Genomic DNA, 18,546 nt, shown 5'->3' with positions numbered 1-18,546 from the left:
CAGGGCTTAAAAGCGGGGCCAGTGTCCTCTGTGTCTCTTACCTCTGGTCCCCAGCGCTGTGCCTGGAGCTCTCCGTTTCCTCTGCCCAGTCGCCCTTGTCCCCTTCAGCCCTGCACACGGAGTTCCTCAGGGCTCCACCCAAGGTGCTCTTGTGTTTCCCGAGTTCCCTCTTTCTTAAGACCCTGTCCTCTGCTCACGTGGCTTCAGGAACCGCGCCGCCCGGCCCCACGTCCTCTCTGCACTCTCGGTCCGTGTACCTGCCGGCGCGTCCGGTGAAGCTCTTCCTTCCGGGGCAGGTGAGTGTGGGTGGAGGTTTGGCTGCTGCTGCTCCCCATCGCCAGCGGTGCTGCGTTTCCGTCCGTGCGCTCAGACAGTCTGCTGCTCCCCGCTTGGAGGTTAGAGCTTTGATCTCACAGGGAGTGGGGAGAGGCTGGGGCGAGTGCAGGGGCTGGCAGTCCCCCCCGCCCCCCAGCCAGCTCCGAGGAGACACGGTTTTGAGATCTTACGGCAGCCCCCTCTTCTCCCCGGAAGCTGCCTGGCAACACCTTTCAGGTTCGTTTCCCCTGTGACTTCCGTTCTCTGATCAGTTTGTAAGAGGTTGGTCTGGAGTTTCTTGAGCTTTTCTCTTCTGGGCGGGGACTGTGCCTTCCTCAGTTCTGTGCGTCTCGGAGCTGATCTCAGAGGCCCACCCCCTGGGTCACAGTGCGGGCCTGCGGTCGCTTCCAGACCATGCTGGCTGCTGGGCAGATCACATGCTGCTTTGTTTTCTGTTCAGTGGCTTACCTGCTTCCTGCCTGAAGGGCAAGGTTATGGACTCGCTCAACAGCCTGCCCAAGGTGTGGAGCCATATTGCCCGCCCGCCTTCTGACTTGCAGACCGTAACTTCACAGCTCGGCGGCTCAGCCTGGGAAAGGTCAGCTTGTCCGGCTTCTCCGGGGCTCTCAGGACCACATCTGTGAGTGAGAAAAAGCTTCGCAACACCCTGAAGCTGAGTTCTTGCCCCAGATTTCTGTCTAGTGGCCTGTGGGGGTGCCCGTATCCCTGGGCCACTGTTCACCCTGCAGGTGGAGCGGCTGACTCCGTTCTTGGATGTGAATTCAGGCGGGAAGATCACTTCCTAAACCACCAGGATAAAGCCATAACCCAGCGGGCTGTCATTCCTCCGCCACAGGTGATCCTTCGTTGTCCCTGGAGCCGAAGCCATTGATCACCTGCTGTCATTCCTCCCGCGCTGGTGGGGATTCGCGGGCAGGCGGGTTAGGTAGGTGTTCAGTAGAGGGATTCAGGAGGTTTTCTTTCTCCGGAGAGAAAGGGATGATTTTCATGGACCCCCGCAGGCCGGTTTGCTGTGAGCTTGTCTCGTACGGATCGCCAGCTCTTCTCCTTAGCCCTTCCCACCGCTGTAGGGTTCTGGCCGGTCTCCGGCTGCTCACCGTGCTCCCTGGTCCTTCCTAGAGCAGAACCCGACTGTGTCTCCTGTTGGACGACTTCCCAGGGCTCGGCACAGACTCTGGATCAAGTCGCCGGCGCGGCTCACATGGTCCGGCCGTCGTGGCCGGTTCACCTTCTGCGGAGCCTCTTCTCTCGCTGAGCTCGTGTTTCAGAAACATGAAATCACGAGTGTCTGTCTGACCTGCCGAGCTCTCTCAGGCTTACGGTCTGGGTGCGGCCAGTGGCTCTCGGACTCGGCTGCGCTGTGGAATCGCGGGGGATTCTTCACAACCTCTTCCTGGCCCCCAACACCCACCGCCCCACAGTGGTTTGATGGGCGTGGTGTGATCTGGGTTCCCCGGGGGGGGTTTTTAAAGTGCGCCTGAGGATTCCTGCCTGCGGCCACGCGGGGGACCCCTGAGAAGGGACGGTCTTCCATCTTGCTGGAAAGCTCCGTCCTTGTCTCAGGCCAGTGGTTCCGGACTTGGAATTGGGGCCGCTGCCCGCGGACAGAGCTGGACCTCACTGTCCATTTCCTGCTCGGGAAAGCCTCCTCCCTGGACCAGCCTGGAGGCTTTTCCACCTGTTCTGTCCTTTCAACTCCCACATGTATTTTAGATTCAGTTTGTCCAAACCTCAGCGTCATCTGTGGGAATGCTGCAGGGTCTGTGTTGACCTGCCCATCAATTTGGGGAAAAATCGGCATTTTTGTGGGAGTCTTCATATCTATCAGTATTGTCCACTTGTCATCGCTATGGTCTTTCATACCATACTTTAATTTTCTTTATAAAGGTCTTAAGGTATTTTACTGGACTTATTCCCAGGTACCTTACTTTTTTTTTTTTTAAGATTTTATTTATTTATTTATTTGACGGAGATCACAAGTAGGCAGAGAGGCAGGCAGAGAGAGAGGGGGAAGTAGGCTCCCCGCTGAGCGGAGAGCCTGATGTGGGGCTCAATCCCTGGACCCTGAGATCATGACCTGAGCCGAAGGCAGAGACTTAAACCACTGAGACACCCAGGTGCCCAGTATTTGAGTCTTTTTACAGAAATGCAACTTACGAGAAGTAATGGGCACAGATGTCACATACACAGCTGGATGAGTTTGTATTTTTTAAGTTACTTTTAAGGCTTTATTTATTTGAGAGAGAGACAGTTGGGAAGGGGGGGAGGAGGTGAGGGAGAGGGAACCCAAGCAGACTCCATGCTGAGCACAGAACGTGACGGGACTCGATCTCACAACCCTGAGATCAGGACCTGAGCCCGAATCAGGAGTCAGACCCTTACCTGACTGAGGTGCCCAGGTGGCCCTGGGTGAATTCCTATTTTTAGGCTCCTTTATCCTTGCAACCAGTGGCCAGAACTGGGTGGGTGACTTGTACCTCTCTGGTTTCCTCAAGTCTTGTCATCAGTGAGGACTCCGTACAGAGATGACCTGAACTGTGGCTTCCGTTATCTGGACAGTAGCTTTGCCTGCTCTTGACTCAGGGAAGAGGTACAGCTGGTGCACACTCCTGTGTGTCCTGTTCTTTCTTCCGTGCACAGCACAGTCATCCAGTCCCGGAGGCCAGAACTTTCATGTTCCTACTCGACGTTATGACCGAGAGTCACACGTGCTGTCGCACGTTGCGTCTGCTCCTCTTTATTGCTGGGTGCTGTTTCGTGGTATTAAAATACCACAGCCCATCCGCTCGTGCTGGGCGTTGGAGTTCTTCCCAGCTTTTGGCCATTTTGAATCGCTGGAATTTTTCTGGCACAGGCATTTGGTGGACATGAACCCACATACACCTTTGAGTGGTTCTGCTAGATCGTGGCTCACACGTATGTTTGGCGTGAATAGGTGTTTAGCCGTCCGGATTCTCGGGGTGCTTGTTTGGATTCACACACACCATCTGCGGGGGGGCTCTGCTGCTCCAGACCCTTACCCACCACTTGGTATCATCGCTGTTTTGAATTTTAGCTCTTCCGGTCCATGGGTAGTGGCATTTCATTCTGGTTTTAATTTGCCTTTCCCGGTAACTACTGATGTTGCCCAGTAAGAACAAGACTATGTTCTAGCAGACACTTCCCACGATTGTACGTCCAAATGATAAGCAAGCACATGAAAGGTGTACAGTTACCGGTTTTAATCTTCCCAGCTTTATTGAGATAAAATTGACGCGTGACACTCTGAGTCGCCGTGTGCTGATTTGATTCACTCCAAAATGATGACCACCTGTAGCTTGAGCCGACCTCTCCGTCACACCCATGGTTTCTTTTTCGTGGTGAGAGCATTTTCCTAAGTTTTATTTAAATGCCAGTTAACACACAGTGTAATTCGTTCCAGGTGTACAGTGCAGTGAACCAGCACTCCCATATAACTGTGCTCATCACAGTGCCCTCCCGAAGCCCCATGACCCGTTGCCCCCACCCCCCACCGCCGCGCTCGTGGCTGTCAGTCTGCTCTGAATTGACAAGAGTCTGTTTCTTGGTTTGCCGCTCTGTTCCCCTCCCCGCAACGGGCTCATTTATTTCTTAACTGCTGCGTATGAGTGAAATCGTATGGTAGTTGTCTCCTCCGAAGGACTGATTCACTCAGCGTCACACCCTCTAGTTCCAGCCACATCATTGCACATGACAAGGTTCTATTCTTTTTAATGGCGGAGTCATATCCTGCTGTACTTGCCACAGCTCAGTGTTTCATCCGTTGGTGGACGCTGGGACTCTTTCCCTAATGTGGCTCTTGCTCACAATGCTGCTGTGAACACTGCGGTGCAGGTGTCCTTTGAATCAGTATTTTTGTATGCTTTCAGTAAATTCTTAGGAGTATAAATGCTGGGTCATAGGGTAGCTCTGTTCTTAACTTTTTGAGGAACCTCCATACTGTTTTCCAGAGTGGCCGCACCAGCTCGCATTCCCATGTGGTGAGAAAGTTGAAGATGTGCTCTTGTAGCCATTTTATGTAATATGCAACAGTGTAATAAACATAATGTAGTGCTGTGCTCTGGATCCCCAGAATGTACTCATCTTCTAATTGAAAATCTGTATCCTTCGACCAACGTTTTCCCCACCTCTCAGCCCCTGATAACCATCCGTCTCTATTCCTGTGAACTTGGCTCTTTTGGATATGCATATGAGTGATGTTCAGTATTTCTTTCGTGGACTTATTTCTCTTGGCATAATGCTCTCAGGCTCCATCCGTATCGTTGCAGATGGCAAGCACTCGTTTCTTGTGGGATAACGTTGGGTTGTGTATATACCACATCTTCTTTACACTTTCCCTCTGTCGGATATTTAAGCAGCTTTTGTGCCTTGGCTGTAATGTCAGCATAAGCACGGGAGTCCGATACCTCCCTGAGATCCGATGTTCATTTCCTTGGGGCATATACTCGGAAGTGGGCTGCTGGACCACAAGGCAGTCCTGCATTTCTGAGGCATCTCCACGCTGTTTTGCGCAGTGGCTGCACCAATTTGCATTCCCACCAGCAGCGCCCCGGGGCTTCCTTTTCTGCACATCCTCGCCAACCTGGACCTCTTTTTCGATTCCTGCTGTAAGGGGTGCGAGGCGATGGCTCGTTGGGGTTGGATTCGCACCTGCTGCCGTTGCAGCTGTTCCTTTGGAGACCCTGTCCTTCTCACTTGTTGCCGGTTCGTCCCTGAGCTGCGTGTGTTCTTCCTATATTCTGATACTAACCCCTAACCAGAGAGATTGGCAGGAGTTTTCTCCCGTTCTGTAGGTTGCCATTTCATTTTGTTGATTGTTTTTTGGCTGTGCAGGAGCTCAGCTTGTAGCTCCACATGCTGATCCTTGCTGCGGTTGCTTGTGCTTCTGGCGTCCTGGCAAAAAGTTGCTGCCAAGACCCATGCCGACGGGATTACCCCTGCGTTTTCTTTCGGTTGTTTCATTGTTGACGTTGCTGCGTTTAAGCCTTCATGTATTTTGAGTTAGTTTTGGTGAGCGGCACGCAGCGCGGCTGCAGTTGCCCTTGTCTGCACGGGGTTTCCCACTTTCCCCAGCGTCTCTAACTTGTGAGACTCCCTTCCCCGCTGAGGATTTCGGGCTCTCCTGTCACGTGTTAGTTGACAGTGTATGTGGGAGTTCATTTCTGGGCGCTCTGCTCGGTTTCATTAGTATGTGTGTCTGTTTTTATGCCGGTGCCCTCTTGTCTGGACGACAACTTTGTAGTATAGTTGGGAATGGGGAGTGTGGTGCCTCTAATTTTGTTCTTCTCCCCCCTCAACCCCCCAAGGATTGCTTTGTCTACTCAGTCCTTTGTGGCTACATAAACATTTTAGGATGGCTTGTTCTTTTTCTGTGAAAAATGTATTGGCATTTTGATAGGGACTGCGCTGAATCTGTAGATGGCTTAGGGCAGTATGGACCTTTTCACAAAATTCTTACAATGCACGGACGGGAGCTATCTCCATGTACTTGTATCATCATTTTCTTTCATTGAGGTCTTAATGGTTTTCAGTGTTTAGATCTTTCACTTTCTTGGTTAAATTTATCTCCGTCTGTTTTATTACTTTTGATTTTGGCAGATGCTTGTTCTGCATCTCCTGGGATGATATGAATGTTAGCCCTCATTCTGTGTAGTGCGGCGAGGCGCACGCATTCACTGTGTACGTTGAACTGTCTTGCGTCCCGGGGAGAGATCCCCTTGATCTGGTGTGTGATCCTTTTAATGTGCTGTTGGGTTTGGTTTGCTGACGTTTTATTGAGGACTTTTGCATCTATATGCCGCAGGGATATTGATCTGAAGCCTTCGATAGTGTCTTCCCCTGACTTTGGTGTCCGGGCAACAGTGCCGGCCTTGCAAAATGAGCTCGGGAGTGTTCGCTTCAGTGTTTTGGGAGAGTTTGAGAAGAATTGGCATTAGTTCTTTAAATGTTTGGTGGAATTCACCAGTAAAACAATTTTAGTTACCCATTTTGACCTAGTTTTTGAGCTAGTTTTTAAAAAGGATTTTATTTGTTAATTAATTAATTTATTTTTGTTTGCTGGTGTTTATTTTTTTAATTTTATTTTTTTTCAGTGTTCCAAGATTCCTTGTTTATACACCACATCCAGAGCTCCATGCAATCCGTGCCCTCCTTAATACCCGCCACTAGGCTCCCCCAACCCCCACCCCCCTCCCCTCCAAAACCCTCAGTTTGTTTCACAGTCTCTCATGGTTCATCTCCCCCTCTGATTTCCCCCAATTCACTTTTCCTTTCCTCTGCTGATGTCTTCCATGTTATTCCTTATGTTCCACAAGTAGGTGAAACCCTAAGATAATTGACTCTCTCTCCTTGCGCAGGAGCATGGGGAGGGGCAGGAGGAGAGGGAGGGAGAGAAGCTCAAGCCAACTCCACACGAGCACAGAGCCTGACACAGGGTTCGATCTCATGAACCTGAGATCATGATCAGAGCTGAAATCAAGGCTTGGATGCTTAACTGCCTAAGCCACCCAGGCGCCCGTGAGCTAATTTCTGTGTGTAGTGTTGTGATACACACTAGATGCTCCTAAATACTGAATAAGGGAATGGACATGACAGCATATCTGAAGTGTGTCCTGGTTCTACTATGGCAGTAACTAATACTCCGTTCTAACCAGGGGAGAGGACGGACACGGTCTCGTCCTTGGTTTCCAGGAAGCACAGTGGGGTTGAGCGATCACTGGGCACGTCTCCCCTTACGCGTATTCGTGGGGTACCCATTTCCTCTCTGTACCGCCCTGCTCTGCGGGTTGTCCTGAGGGGTAAACTGACGCCCAGTCCCCGCCCCCATGGAGCTCGGAGTCCCAGGCGGCACTGTCCGACCGAATGCTTTGTGATGGGACCGTGTCCTGTTCTGAGCTGTCCTGCAGAGTAGCCACGAGCCACACATGGCTTTGATCCTTTGTGACGTGGACAGTACGTCTGAAGACCTGAGGTGTTGTTTGATTTCAAATACTTCAAAGGCCTGTTGTCTAGTGGCTGCTCTTAGTTCAAGTCTAGTGAGAGAAACCAGCAGGTTCACAAGTGAATGAAAAACTGCAACTTTGCTAAATGCTAGGTAGGGAAGGTGACGGTCCTCTGCCCGTGTCTTCAGGGAGGACCCAGTTTAAGGGGTCAGGGAAGGTTTTGCTTTGAGAGTGATGATGGAGGTAAGGTTTGGACAAAGGGCAGGACTGTGGCAGGTAAAAGAGGGTGGGATGTGGAAACCAGTTTTCACACTTGGGTGAGAACCCTGCGGCAGAAGGAGCCAAGCAGGTTCCGGGAACTTACATTTTTGAACAGCATGAGTGTGTGAGTGTGTGAGTGTGCGAGTGAGGGACACAAGCACGGCTCATCCTTGAGGGACCTTGCCCACAGGTATTAACACTAATCTGCTGGGGAAGAAGGGTTTCGTGGGATGCTTTGGGTGCACGTTTTCTTCGGATAGCTTCGTAAATTAATGTTCGGTCTGGAAACCGTCGGAGCTGTAGTTTCTGTGCTTTGGCTGGCTGGACCAATGGAGACGTCAGGACACCCGCTGTCTCGGAGGGAGGCTCCATGCTTGAGGGCAGCCGAGAACACCACACAAACATCCAGGTGCTACTTTGAATTTCTCGTTTCCAAGGAGAACAGGCACATGTCGTGATTGCCTTCGGACAGCACCGCTCTCCGTTTACCACCTCGTGGGAAGGCGTTCTGCGTCCAGTCTCGAATGGGCAGTACTCAGCTTTTCTTTCCCTGGTTTTTATTCTAAAATAACACATGCTCATTGAGCGATCTTTGGATGGCTCATGAGGCGGTCTTTGGAGAAAGGATGTTCGTTTGTGTTTGTCTTAAAGCAGAAACAGAACAACACGTGTAGACAAGACGTACAAGCTCTCAGACAAACCTGGCCGAGAAGAGCTCTTCGTCCCCTAGTGACAAGTGATGCCGGAGGTCTTGCCCAGGGCTGGGGGCAGGGATTGGGAGCGCCATGGCTTCGCTCCACGCCCAGACCCCTTTCAGCCATTGGCTCTGGGCAACCCCAGGGAATACCCTGTGATTCGAATCCAGGCCCTCCCACCGCTTGGTCCTGTGGGACTCCCTTCCTCTGCGAGCACTAGAGGACAGCCTGGGCCAACGGGACCCGGGGGCCGTGGGTGACGCCTCCGCGGCTTCGAGGAGAGAGACGGGTGCCAGCAACTTCTGCCGTCTCGGGTGGGCGCCGGGCCACCACACTCTGTTTGGTCGTCCCCAAGGTCCTGGCCAAGAAATCTCCTATTTCCAGCCTGGCCCAGCGTGGTGACCAGGAGCCGCTGCTCTGCAGCCTGTCCTGCCATTTTTCTTCTTTTTTTCTTTTCTTCTTGTTGTTTTTTACTCTATTTTATTTTATTTTTTTCCCTGAAATTTCTCTGTGGATGATTGTTCCTTCCTGATGGCCTTCATCCACGGACTCTTTCTCTGGTTCTGCTCGTGTTGTTGGATTGCAGCTTGGGCCGCCACGTCACTCAGCTTTAGGGGGCCTGCGTGTCCCTGTCCATCTGAGTGACGGCCCTGGCGGTTGGCCCGTGTGCCGGGCAGTGGGCGGAGGGCTCAGAACCGAGGAGATGACGGGTGCGTGTGCTCACCCAGCAGGTCTTCTGCCGGTCGGCCACGCGCTGGGTGCTGTGACTGACGGTTCAGGTACCAATGAAAGAGGCAGAGTTGCGGCCCCTGATGGCCTTCATCCACAGAATCCTTTGCTGGTTCTGCTCGTGTTGTTGGATTGCAGCTTGGGCCGCCACGTCACACAGCTTTAGGGGGCCTGCGTGTCCCTGTCCATCTGAGTGACGGCCCTGGCGGTTGGCCTTGAACCCCCATGTGCCGGGCAGTGGGCGGAGGGCTCAGAACTGAGGAGATGACGGGGTGCATGTGCTCACCCAAGAGGTCTTCTGCCGCGCGCTGGGTGCCGTGACCGACTGTTCAGGTACCAATGAAAGAGGCACAGTTGTGGCCCCTGGTGCTTCCGGCCGGGAGAGTGGTCCATGCAGGGCACTGTTGCCAGTGCTAGGGCCCGTGCGTGCTGACCAGGGAGCTGCCCGTCTTCGTCAGTGGGGTGCGGGGGCTGACAGCTGGGAAGTGTCGACTTCTCTAGAAGGTGTCCAGAGAAGAGAAGTCTGCACTCACGGGCACACATGTCCGGGCCCTGTCTCCAGCAGCCACGAGTGTCCTCATGGGCTGAGCGTCTCCTGCTTTAGTCTCCCCCACGAACCGTCTTTAGAGGACACAACTCTGTAATATCCTGATGCCAACAGACCTGTGACCTGGTTTTGAAGTCTGCTCCAGTAGGTGTAGACGGCTCCTCCGGCCCATGGTCCTGTTTGGGTGCTGTGAGGAGGCCGTGCTGTGGCGTGGACTTCACACTTGCGTCTGGAGGGACAGATGGACACTGTCCAGTGCCGACTCTGCCTCGTGTGCCGCAGGACGGAGCCACATGGTGGGCCCCTTGGTTGTTTCTGTGTTTCCCGGCTCTTGCCCGTGCTCTGGAATGAGTGCTGCGTGGCCCTGTCTCCCGGTCTGAGCGGTCATGCCTGCTCTTTCTCCCACTGTCTGCTCGTTTCTGATGGTCTCTAATTCCTTGTTCTTTTGGGTCCTTCTGATTAGTCACAAGGTTAACAGCTCATTGACAACCTCCTTGGAAAATCAAACATGCACTTACCAAATGACCCAGCTGCTTTACTCCTGGATATTTAACCCAGAGAAGTGAACGTGCATGTCCGTCCCATGACTCGTACAGAGGGGTTCAGAGCGGCTTTATTTGCAATAATCAAAAGTCTGAAGCCGTCTCAGTGTTTATCATTCACCTGTTTATAGACACGCTGTCAGAGCCGTCACTGGAATTGTGTTCAGTTAAAAGTTGGGCCGCGTGGATACGCGAGGTGTGTCAGAGGTAGCCCCAGATGGGCAGGCCGAGCGGTAAGCCTGACAGAGACGAGTGTGTGAGGGGCCCGATGCCATCGGGATCAGCGCCCAGAAGCTGTGAACTCGTCTGTGGTAACCGCCGTGCTGACCTGGGGCTGGGAGGAGGTGTGGGGAGGACAGTGGTGGGCGGGGCACAAGGACCGATGGGGACGGGGAACGGCGGGCGGCGGGTACGTTCGCTGTCTCCATCACACCGGCTGTCTGGGGAAGGCCTTGCACACTGTCAGCTTCTGCAGAGTGTTCTGTGCCGACGACATCTCCGTAAGGATGGTAAGACGAAAAGGAGAGGGCAGAGCCGCACACCGCCCAGCGAGGGGTTCACAGGGAGCGCGCAGGCTGTGGGAGGAGCCAGGCTGTCCCTTTCCGGGAACACAGGTGTGGTTCTGGATGCAGGTGGGTGGAGGAGGCAGTGAGATGGGCTGGTCCCCCCCTCCTCTGGTTGCTTCTCTGCTCCCCCAGGGTTGGCCTCTCAGTGGGGAGGGGGCAGGGGAGTGAGTGGTAGTGACTTGTGAGGAGAGGGGAGACTTACTCTGGATACCGTCGGGTGCTCAGCGGCAGTGAGGACGGGCCCGGGGTGTGGTTGCGTGTCCGAAGACAGCCTGCTTGGCACCGTGTGCGCTTTCCCCCCGTCGACCTTGGTCTTCAGGTGCTGCTGTGGAGAAGGGAGATGGGGTCAGCCTGGAGTGGGGTCTTGCCAGGTGGGTTCAAGGGCAGAACCGGCAGGGGAATGGTAGATGCTTTCCAGCGGGGGGTGCAGGAGCCCACGAGGGGTCACCAGCTGCGGCCCGACCAGCAGACTCTGGGCTGCTGCCTCTCTTGGGAGCGCAGCCAAGCACTCTCCCCCCTACCCCTTGCCCTGTGCGTTCAAGGATGTCAGCCGCTGCCGGTGCCCCCAGCAGAGACTTGCAACTCACAAAGCTGAAACTGTTGACGTCCGATCCTTTCGAGAAGACCTTTCATGACCTTTGCTTTGAGGAGTTGAAGGCTGGAGAAGGAAGAGTGGGACCTGGGGGGCTGACGGGTGGAGGTAAAGCGCAGGGAGTAGATGGGAGATTTCTGAGGTCGGAGCAGGCTTTGGGGTGGCAGTTGGGGGACAAGCGAACATCACTTGGTGCATGGAAAGCGCAGAGCGTAGTTTCTGCCGAGGAGCTTGCGTCCGTGGACCTAGGAAAACAAGGGTGACCTCAGTGGGGAGTTGCTCGCCATCCGCGCACAAGCCATTTGGGTCCTCGAAGGCCCAGGCCTGGCGTGGGGCCTCCCCCAGAGGGAGACGAGACAAAGCAGGGCTGCTGTGGGAGCAAGGACTGCGTTGTCTGGACGGGAGATGGAGGCCCCTGTTACCGCATGAATTTTCTTTCTTAAGCCTGTCCTAGAGTTTCTGAGTGAATGAACCCCCTGCTTTCCCTGTGGAGATGGAAGACGAGTATTGGCTAATTTCTGAGCCAAATGCTTCTACTCATTCGGTTTTATTCAGGATTTTTTATGATAACGAGATACCAGATGGGCTTGTTTTTTTTTCCCTTTGGCACCAATGGATTTTAAGAATAAATGAAAATGCATCTTCAAAATATATTCTACCTGGAATAGCATACTGACAGACCCCTACTAGAAGATCATTGTCTCTTTTTGCTTTTGAAAATGTATTCTGTTCTAGTTACCTCTCATTCCAATTCATGTAACTCGTCATGGGAGAATTTATGCTGGCCTCGAACACCGGGTTCTTTTGAGAGTGTGCGTAAACGAGCGTGTGGCTTGAGTAGGTCCACCCGTGGAGAGGGACACTAAGCTGTCGTGAGGCTCCTTGCGGTGAGTTTAGGGCTACGTGCCTTAGGGGATGGTCCATGGTGGGCCACACAGCAGCCTGGCTGGTGACGGGTTACAGACGCTCATGTGGGGGTGGAAAGGTGTTGTTGAAGTTTTGCTGCTGGGGAGTCCCTGATGCGACAGTCCTGCGTCCACTTCCAGTGAGCTGTGCGGTGTTACCGAGTGACTCAGCTGCTTCAGCTTCGTCTCCAGAGTCGAGAAAAACCATGCTCCGGACAGGGAGTGGGGGATTGTTTGATGGCGTGTGCTGGGGCCCAGGGCCGTGCCCAGCACACGTAAACACTGCCGCTGGACCCCCCCGCCCCTCCGCAGCCACTCCTGCAGCTGTCTGTTGTGACTGCCTTTCCTTCTGCTGTACGGTCCTGCTCTGAGCTGTCAACCTCTCAAGTTGTCACCGTGGTTGTGACACAGCTGCATTCAGGAGCCTGTTACTTTAGCATACAAAATTGTATTTCTGAATTGCCCACAGAGATGCTCTTAATCGAAAAATCGCTCACTAGAAACAGAAACTGCGCTGCTCCTCCAGCTCGACTCGCTCGGCGTGACCTCGCAGGCTCGTCCCACTCCTAAACACTGCGAGAAATCCGCTCCACTCGGGTCCTCCCACCAGGCTGCCCTCATCTGTTTGTAACTTTTTTGGTCTTGTCTCCCATTAAGTGTCATACAATCTGTTCCCTGTTCTATTTGTGATGGCCTGGGTTGGCAGAGAAGTCGCACGAGTGATGGAGCAACATTTCCTCTCCTGCAGCCCAGCCCAGCCGGAGAGCCGCTCGTCCGCAGGCCAGCCCAGCCCAGCCGGGGAGCCGCTCGTCCGCAGGCGCGGGACGGGATCTGCTCACGGCGCACCAGGCTTGCTCGGCTCCAGCCTTCCACCTTGTGGCTTCTCCTCTCGGCCCATCCTCGTCTGGGCTGAGGGCTTGTCTTCCGACCTTCCGGAGGCTCCCGTCTGTCTCCACTCATATTTACCCGTTACCTTTTTCATTCTTGGTTGGTTGGGGGGCAGGATAGTCTATAAAGAAGTTGTAGAGGGACTTTTGTCATCTTCTTCTGAGCTTGAAGATGATAGGTTTTTGAGGTTTCTTGGAAGTTTTGAGGTCTGTATCCAAAAAGGAGACAAATTTCAGATGTGATTTTAGCCTTTTTGGGGCTACGTGTACATCCTAGATCCGCCCAGCCCGAAGACATTGCAGATTTGTATTTTCCTGGATTCCCTTGAAGTGGTTCCCAGTTTTGAGCCAAGAAAATAGAGGTTCAAAAGGTTGTGTGAGGTGCTCAGATTCTCTCAACGTGGTGGGAAGGTGGCCCCATGAAGGCCCCTTACCTATGTCCTCATAGCGTATCATTCAAAGGAAGATGCCTCCCACCCGCAACTTCTGCCCCTAGAATTCGTAGAAGAAATCTCAAAGATTGTGTGGGACCCTTCTGGTGGCTTCTGTCTGGATCAGCTATGACTGGTGGGATGTTCCCATTTCTGGCTGCGCCTGGATTAGAGCTACCCCTGATCCAGTCAGAACCAATTCAGTGGGGAAGCTACAAGGAGGAGCGGAGATCTTGGCTTTACGACACCCTCCCCTTGCAGGCCAGGGCTCCGGACACTTGCAGGAATGAAGACATTAGCATTGTGTTAGTGTGAACAAGGACTGGTATTTCCAAGGCAAAAAATAACTCGTGTCCTTTGGGAGCCTGTGGCATTTGTATAATTTGCTGACAACGGGAGCTTTCGCTAGGGAAGAGTAGGGTATGCCGTGTCCCAGGCAGTGTGTAAACGTGCGAGTCAGAGTGACACTTCTGGGCACCTGGCCTTTGCCTGGCAGAGGCTGACCCAGGGGCTGAGTGACCGTGGCCTTGAGCACTGTGTCCACTCACAGGCCCTATCTGACCTAGTGTCTAGCACAGGTTGCTGGCAAGGGTGGTTTTTAGCTTTGTGGTGTCTGTGGTCATAATGCCAGCCCCCTGCAGACCTGCAAGCCTGCAAGCAGTGTGGTGGGGAGCTTTTCTAGAGGGTACCCATGGTGCTGGGGGAGTGGACAGTGGGGAGGGGAAGCTCCCTCCGCTGTAACCGCTATGGGCAGGGACTTTGCATGACAGGGTTTCAATGAACCAGGGGTTGGTGGTCGCGTGTGACTTTGGCGTGATCGAGTTTTTGGCAAACGTGGTATGTAAACCGAATGTCATATTGGGCTCTCTGATTTGTTACCTCATTGCCTTAGTATTTGCTGAGAGTTTATGACTTGCTGGAGCCTGTGGGAGCCACAGTGGGGGATATAGTAGCGAGAGGAGAATTCTGTCTTAAAGGAGCTGATACTCCGGTAGGGAGTGCAAGACCTGCGTGTGAGGTGCTCCTGGTTGATACTCCGGTAGGGAGTGCAAGACCTGCGTGTGAGGTGCTCCTGGTTGATACTCTGGTAGGGAGTGCGAGACCTGCGCGTGAGGTGCTCCTGGTTGATACTCCGGTAGGGAGTGCGAGACCTGCGTGTGAGGTGCTCCTGGTTGATACTCCGGTAGGGAGTGCGAGACCTGCGCGTGAGGTGCTCCTGGTTGATACTCCGGTAGGGAGTGCGAGAACTGCGCGTGAGGTGCTCCTGGTTGATACTCCGGTAGGGAGTGCTAGACCTGCGCGTGAGGTGCTCCTGGTTGATACTCCGGTAGGGAGTGCTAGACCTGCGCGTGAGGTGCTCCTGGTTGATACTCCGGTAGGGAGTGCGAGAACTGCGCGTGAGGTGCTCCTGGTTGATACTCCGGTAGGGAGTGCAAGACCTGCGCGTGAGGTGCTCCTGGTTGATACTCCGGTAGGGAGTGCTAGACCTGCGCGTGAGGTGCTCCTGGTTGATACTCTGGTAGGGAGTGCAAGACCTGCGCGTGAGGTGCTCCTGGTTGATACTCTGGTAGGGAGTGCTAGACCTGCACGTGAGGTGCTCCTGTACTGAGAGCTGTGTCGGTTGAGCAGGTGCCAGGGCCCAGGCATCGGGACAAGCACTTCCTATGTAGGAGCTCATTCTCCGAGGTCATCGTGCTGCTTATGTGTTCTGGTCATTCCCATTTTAGGGATGAGGAATTGAAAGCTTAGAGAGGCTAAGTAACTTCGTAAAGATTACTTGGCCAGATGGTATAGAAACTCCTGGCCCATCTGATGTCCACCCATGGCCCCGCCATGCCGCCTGTCCTCTTGGATAGAGGGCTCCATGTGGTGAGCATGGGCTGTAGGGTAGACGAGGTGTTAGGCGCCGAGCAAGAGTTCTCGCTTTCAGCCGCAGTGACTGGGGGTGCCCTGCGGAAGAGGCAGCAGCTGCACTGACAATCTGGGACATCACAAAGATGGTTGTTGGGGGAAGAGAAGGGGAAACACACAAAGATAAAGAAACACAGAGCAGTATAGAGGTTGGCAAGGGGTTTATTTTGGCAGGACACAAGGTAATAAAACTATTGTTAAATAACTCACCAATTCAGATTTTTTTTTTTTTTTAAACTAATTGGGAACTCATTTCTCTAGTAGACACCTCAGACCTGTTCATTTAAAGACTTGTTTGGAAATGGAACAGTGTTCCAGAAGGTCAGATGCACTTGAATGTGAAGCCTGACATTGTTCCTTATTTTAAAAATCAGTTAAAATCTTTTTGGGGGAAAAAAAAAAAAAAGAATTGTGTTTTTAAACCTTTTTACTGAAATTGGAAACAGATTCTGGAGGTGGGTGGGGGAATGGGTGAACTAGGTGAAGGGGGTCCAGGGTCCACGTAGCTTGGGCCCCGAGGAACATAGAGGAGTGCTGACCCCCATACTGTGCCCTGGGAGCAGTGACATTGTATGGTAACTATCTTGGAGTTAAAATAGGAAGTAAAAAGTTAGAGTGATTTATTTTTAAAACAAGATTTTCTTTATTTATTTGAGCGAGTAAGAATGAGAGACAGTGAGCATGAGAGGGGAAGGTCAGAGGGAGAAGCAGATCCCCGCTGAGCAGGGACCCTGACGCGGGACTCGATCCCGGGACTCCAGGATCCTGACCTGGGCTGAAGGCAGACACTCAACGGAGCCTCCCAGACGCCCAGTTAAAGTGATTTTGAAAACGAAATGAAGCAAACACACAGTTTGAGTTGTTATAAGGGAGCCCTCTGCAACCCGTCGCCTGAATCAGAGCTGGAGCCTGTGCCCATCTTTACCCCCAAAGAGAACACTGTCCTGGTGTTTAGGAGTCACTAGGTAGAACAGTTCATTTGTGCCCATTTGTGCCCATTGAAATTTAAGTTTCTCTTAACGTGCACGTGTCCCCATTCTTTCCTTGTAAGTTGTCTGTTGAAGAATCTAGGACTTCTGACCCAAGGAGCTTTCCGCAGCGTGGGCCTCATGGCTTGCACACTTGTGGGTGGGGCTTAGCCTGGTCTTCTGTCCCCCGCTCAACATGGGCAGTTACACCCAGCAGCTTGACCCGGCTCATCTTCGGTCCTCCTGGCTCGGCCGGGGGCGGTCTTGTTTGTGTCAGGAGACCGAGAGCGTCCGGCTCTTTCTCTCCTGTGATGTTAGATCTGCTCTGCTCGTGCTCGCTGCGAGGTCCGTGTTTTCGGCCAGGCCAGTTTGCCATGACCCTTCCAGGACACTTGGCAGTTCGTGGCGATTACAGCCTGGGGGAGGTTGCCCCTGGCATCCTGGGGCTCGAGCAGAGGCGCTGTTAACCCTCCTCGTGCACAGCACGGCCCCCCAAACAAGGAATGACCAGCCCCGCGTCTCCGCAGCGTGAGGTTGAAAACCCTGGGCTGGGGTTTCCTTCGAATCCCTTTATGAAGATGTGTGCTGCCTTATCTAGTTAGCGAGCTGTGCAGTTCACATACGAAATGCGGTTTAAATGCTTGATTCTTTTATTTACCAGTCTCCAGGAGAAGGAGCAGGTTCCTGTCCTCCACCGGGAGCCGCTTACTTTACTTCTCAAAGACGTTGCTATGAACCCACGGATTAAAGGGGTTTATACTGGATCTGTTGGCTGTGGATTTAAACCTGCTTGAAGAATGTCGATCAGTTCGTTACCATCACTCTTCAGGCCCGACCTGTCCCCTCCTCAGCCAGTGGGAGCCTCTCGAGTCGGGTGCGGCAGCTTTTGACGCCAACCCCACGGTCTTGGTTTCCTTGCCCCTCGGTGTAAGGAGACGTTCCAAGCTCCTCCGTCTGTTTCCGGCCGCTGACTTGGCACCCTCAGGTCCCCTGGTTTCTTCTCGCTAAAAGAGCGAATGCTCACTCAGGACCATGGTCTGGATGTCCGGGGTGCTCATTAGACTGTGTTGGTCATTGTTTCTGTCTTTTTTGGGACCAAACTATTTACAGATCCGGATGTGCAATTGTCTGCTCTCCTTTTGTTCAAAACCAATGCCGGAATGCAAGTTCAGGAATGCAGATTTTAAAATCCCCTCTGCTATACCTGTGCTAACATCTTCAAATTTGACTCTTTTTAGATGGAATCAGCGTGAGTGGCTTTCCGCTCTGCAGTCCCTTCCGACAGGTCGTTAGGCCTCGAGTGGAGAGCAAGTCCGTGAACCCGCCCGAAGGCAGCAAGCCGGGGGACTCGAGCCACGTGAAGGTGAGTCTGTCCGCTTGGTGGCGTGGTGTCCTTGGTTCCTGCCATGACTTCGGAGGCAAAGTGCTGGGTGTTTTCCGGAAAAGAAAGGAGATGTGTTTGATACCAGAATCGTGTTTGTGGAGAGCGGTTTTCTCAGTATTTTCCGTTCTGTGGAATGTTCTGGAAGCAGTTACACTGAAGCTTGTGTGTTGCCAGCTCTCTAGTCTTGAAATACCGGGGGTTTGGGGGCTGAGTCAAGGAGTGAAAGATGAGAGTGGAAAATTTCCTACCTTTTCCCTGTTCCCTGAGAAATGTGTTGATGGTCTAATCATTCTCCGTTCAGGTTTTCATCCCATAAACTTAAGCCTTTCGGAGCTCCTTCCACTCACTGTTTTCTCAGCCCTGAGGAAGACAAATGAGGGTACGGCATCCGTGCGGAGACGCCTCGGGCTTCTGGGGCTGTAGGGGCTGCTGTTTCCAGCCCTGGGCGAGATCTGAACCGGACTTGAAGCTCTGGGGGCAACTTCAGCTTCCGGGAAGCTCTGCTTGCCTGCCGCTGCCTGGGGACAGGGCGTGGCGAGAGGCCCAGAGGTCTTCACAGCTTCGGTGGCGGTGTGGGCGGCAAGGTCCCTGGGATGGCTTGTCAAGTAAACACGTGTTCAGGCCCGGCCAACATGTAGGGGGAGCCTTGACTGGTGGGACCCGTCAGGAGAGCTCGGCCACGCTGGTTGGGAGTCTGGTGCAGGAACGGTGGAGCCCGGATGCTGCGTGAAGGTCGGGGCGGGAGGGAAACCAGCTGCTTTTCCTTGACTGAGGTCCTGTCCGTGGACGGCAGTGACGAGGAGGTGGGTTTCAGGGGAGAGTCTTGTCCCCTG

At 53.3% G+C, this 18,546-nt stretch overlaps 1 protein-coding gene across 7 annotated transcripts in view; it reads left to right on the top strand.

Moving 5' to 3' along the window:
• The window catches only part of TRAPPC9 (trafficking protein particle complex 9), a 500,764-nt gene that overhangs the window by 141,772 nt on the left and 340,446 nt on the right, over positions 1-18,546 (top strand). For all 7 annotated transcript variants that reach the window (XM_032316499.1, XM_032316500.1, XM_032316503.1 and 4 more), the window contains one exon: positions 17,568-17,692. In XM_032316499.1, coding sequence (XP_032172390.1) covers positions 17,568-17,692 — 125 coding nt within the window. The remainder of the gene's footprint in view (positions 1-17,567; positions 17,693-18,546) is intronic.

Source organism: Mustela erminea, chromosome 16, assembly GCF_009829155.1.
Source record: "Mustela erminea isolate mMusErm1 chromosome 16, mMusErm1.Pri, whole genome shotgun sequence".
Lineage (NCBI taxonomy): Eukaryota > Metazoa > Chordata > Mammalia > Carnivora > Mustelidae > Mustela > Mustela erminea.
The sequence above is the reverse complement of the archived record's forward strand: the minus strand, read 5'-3'. Positions and strand labels throughout refer to the sequence as shown.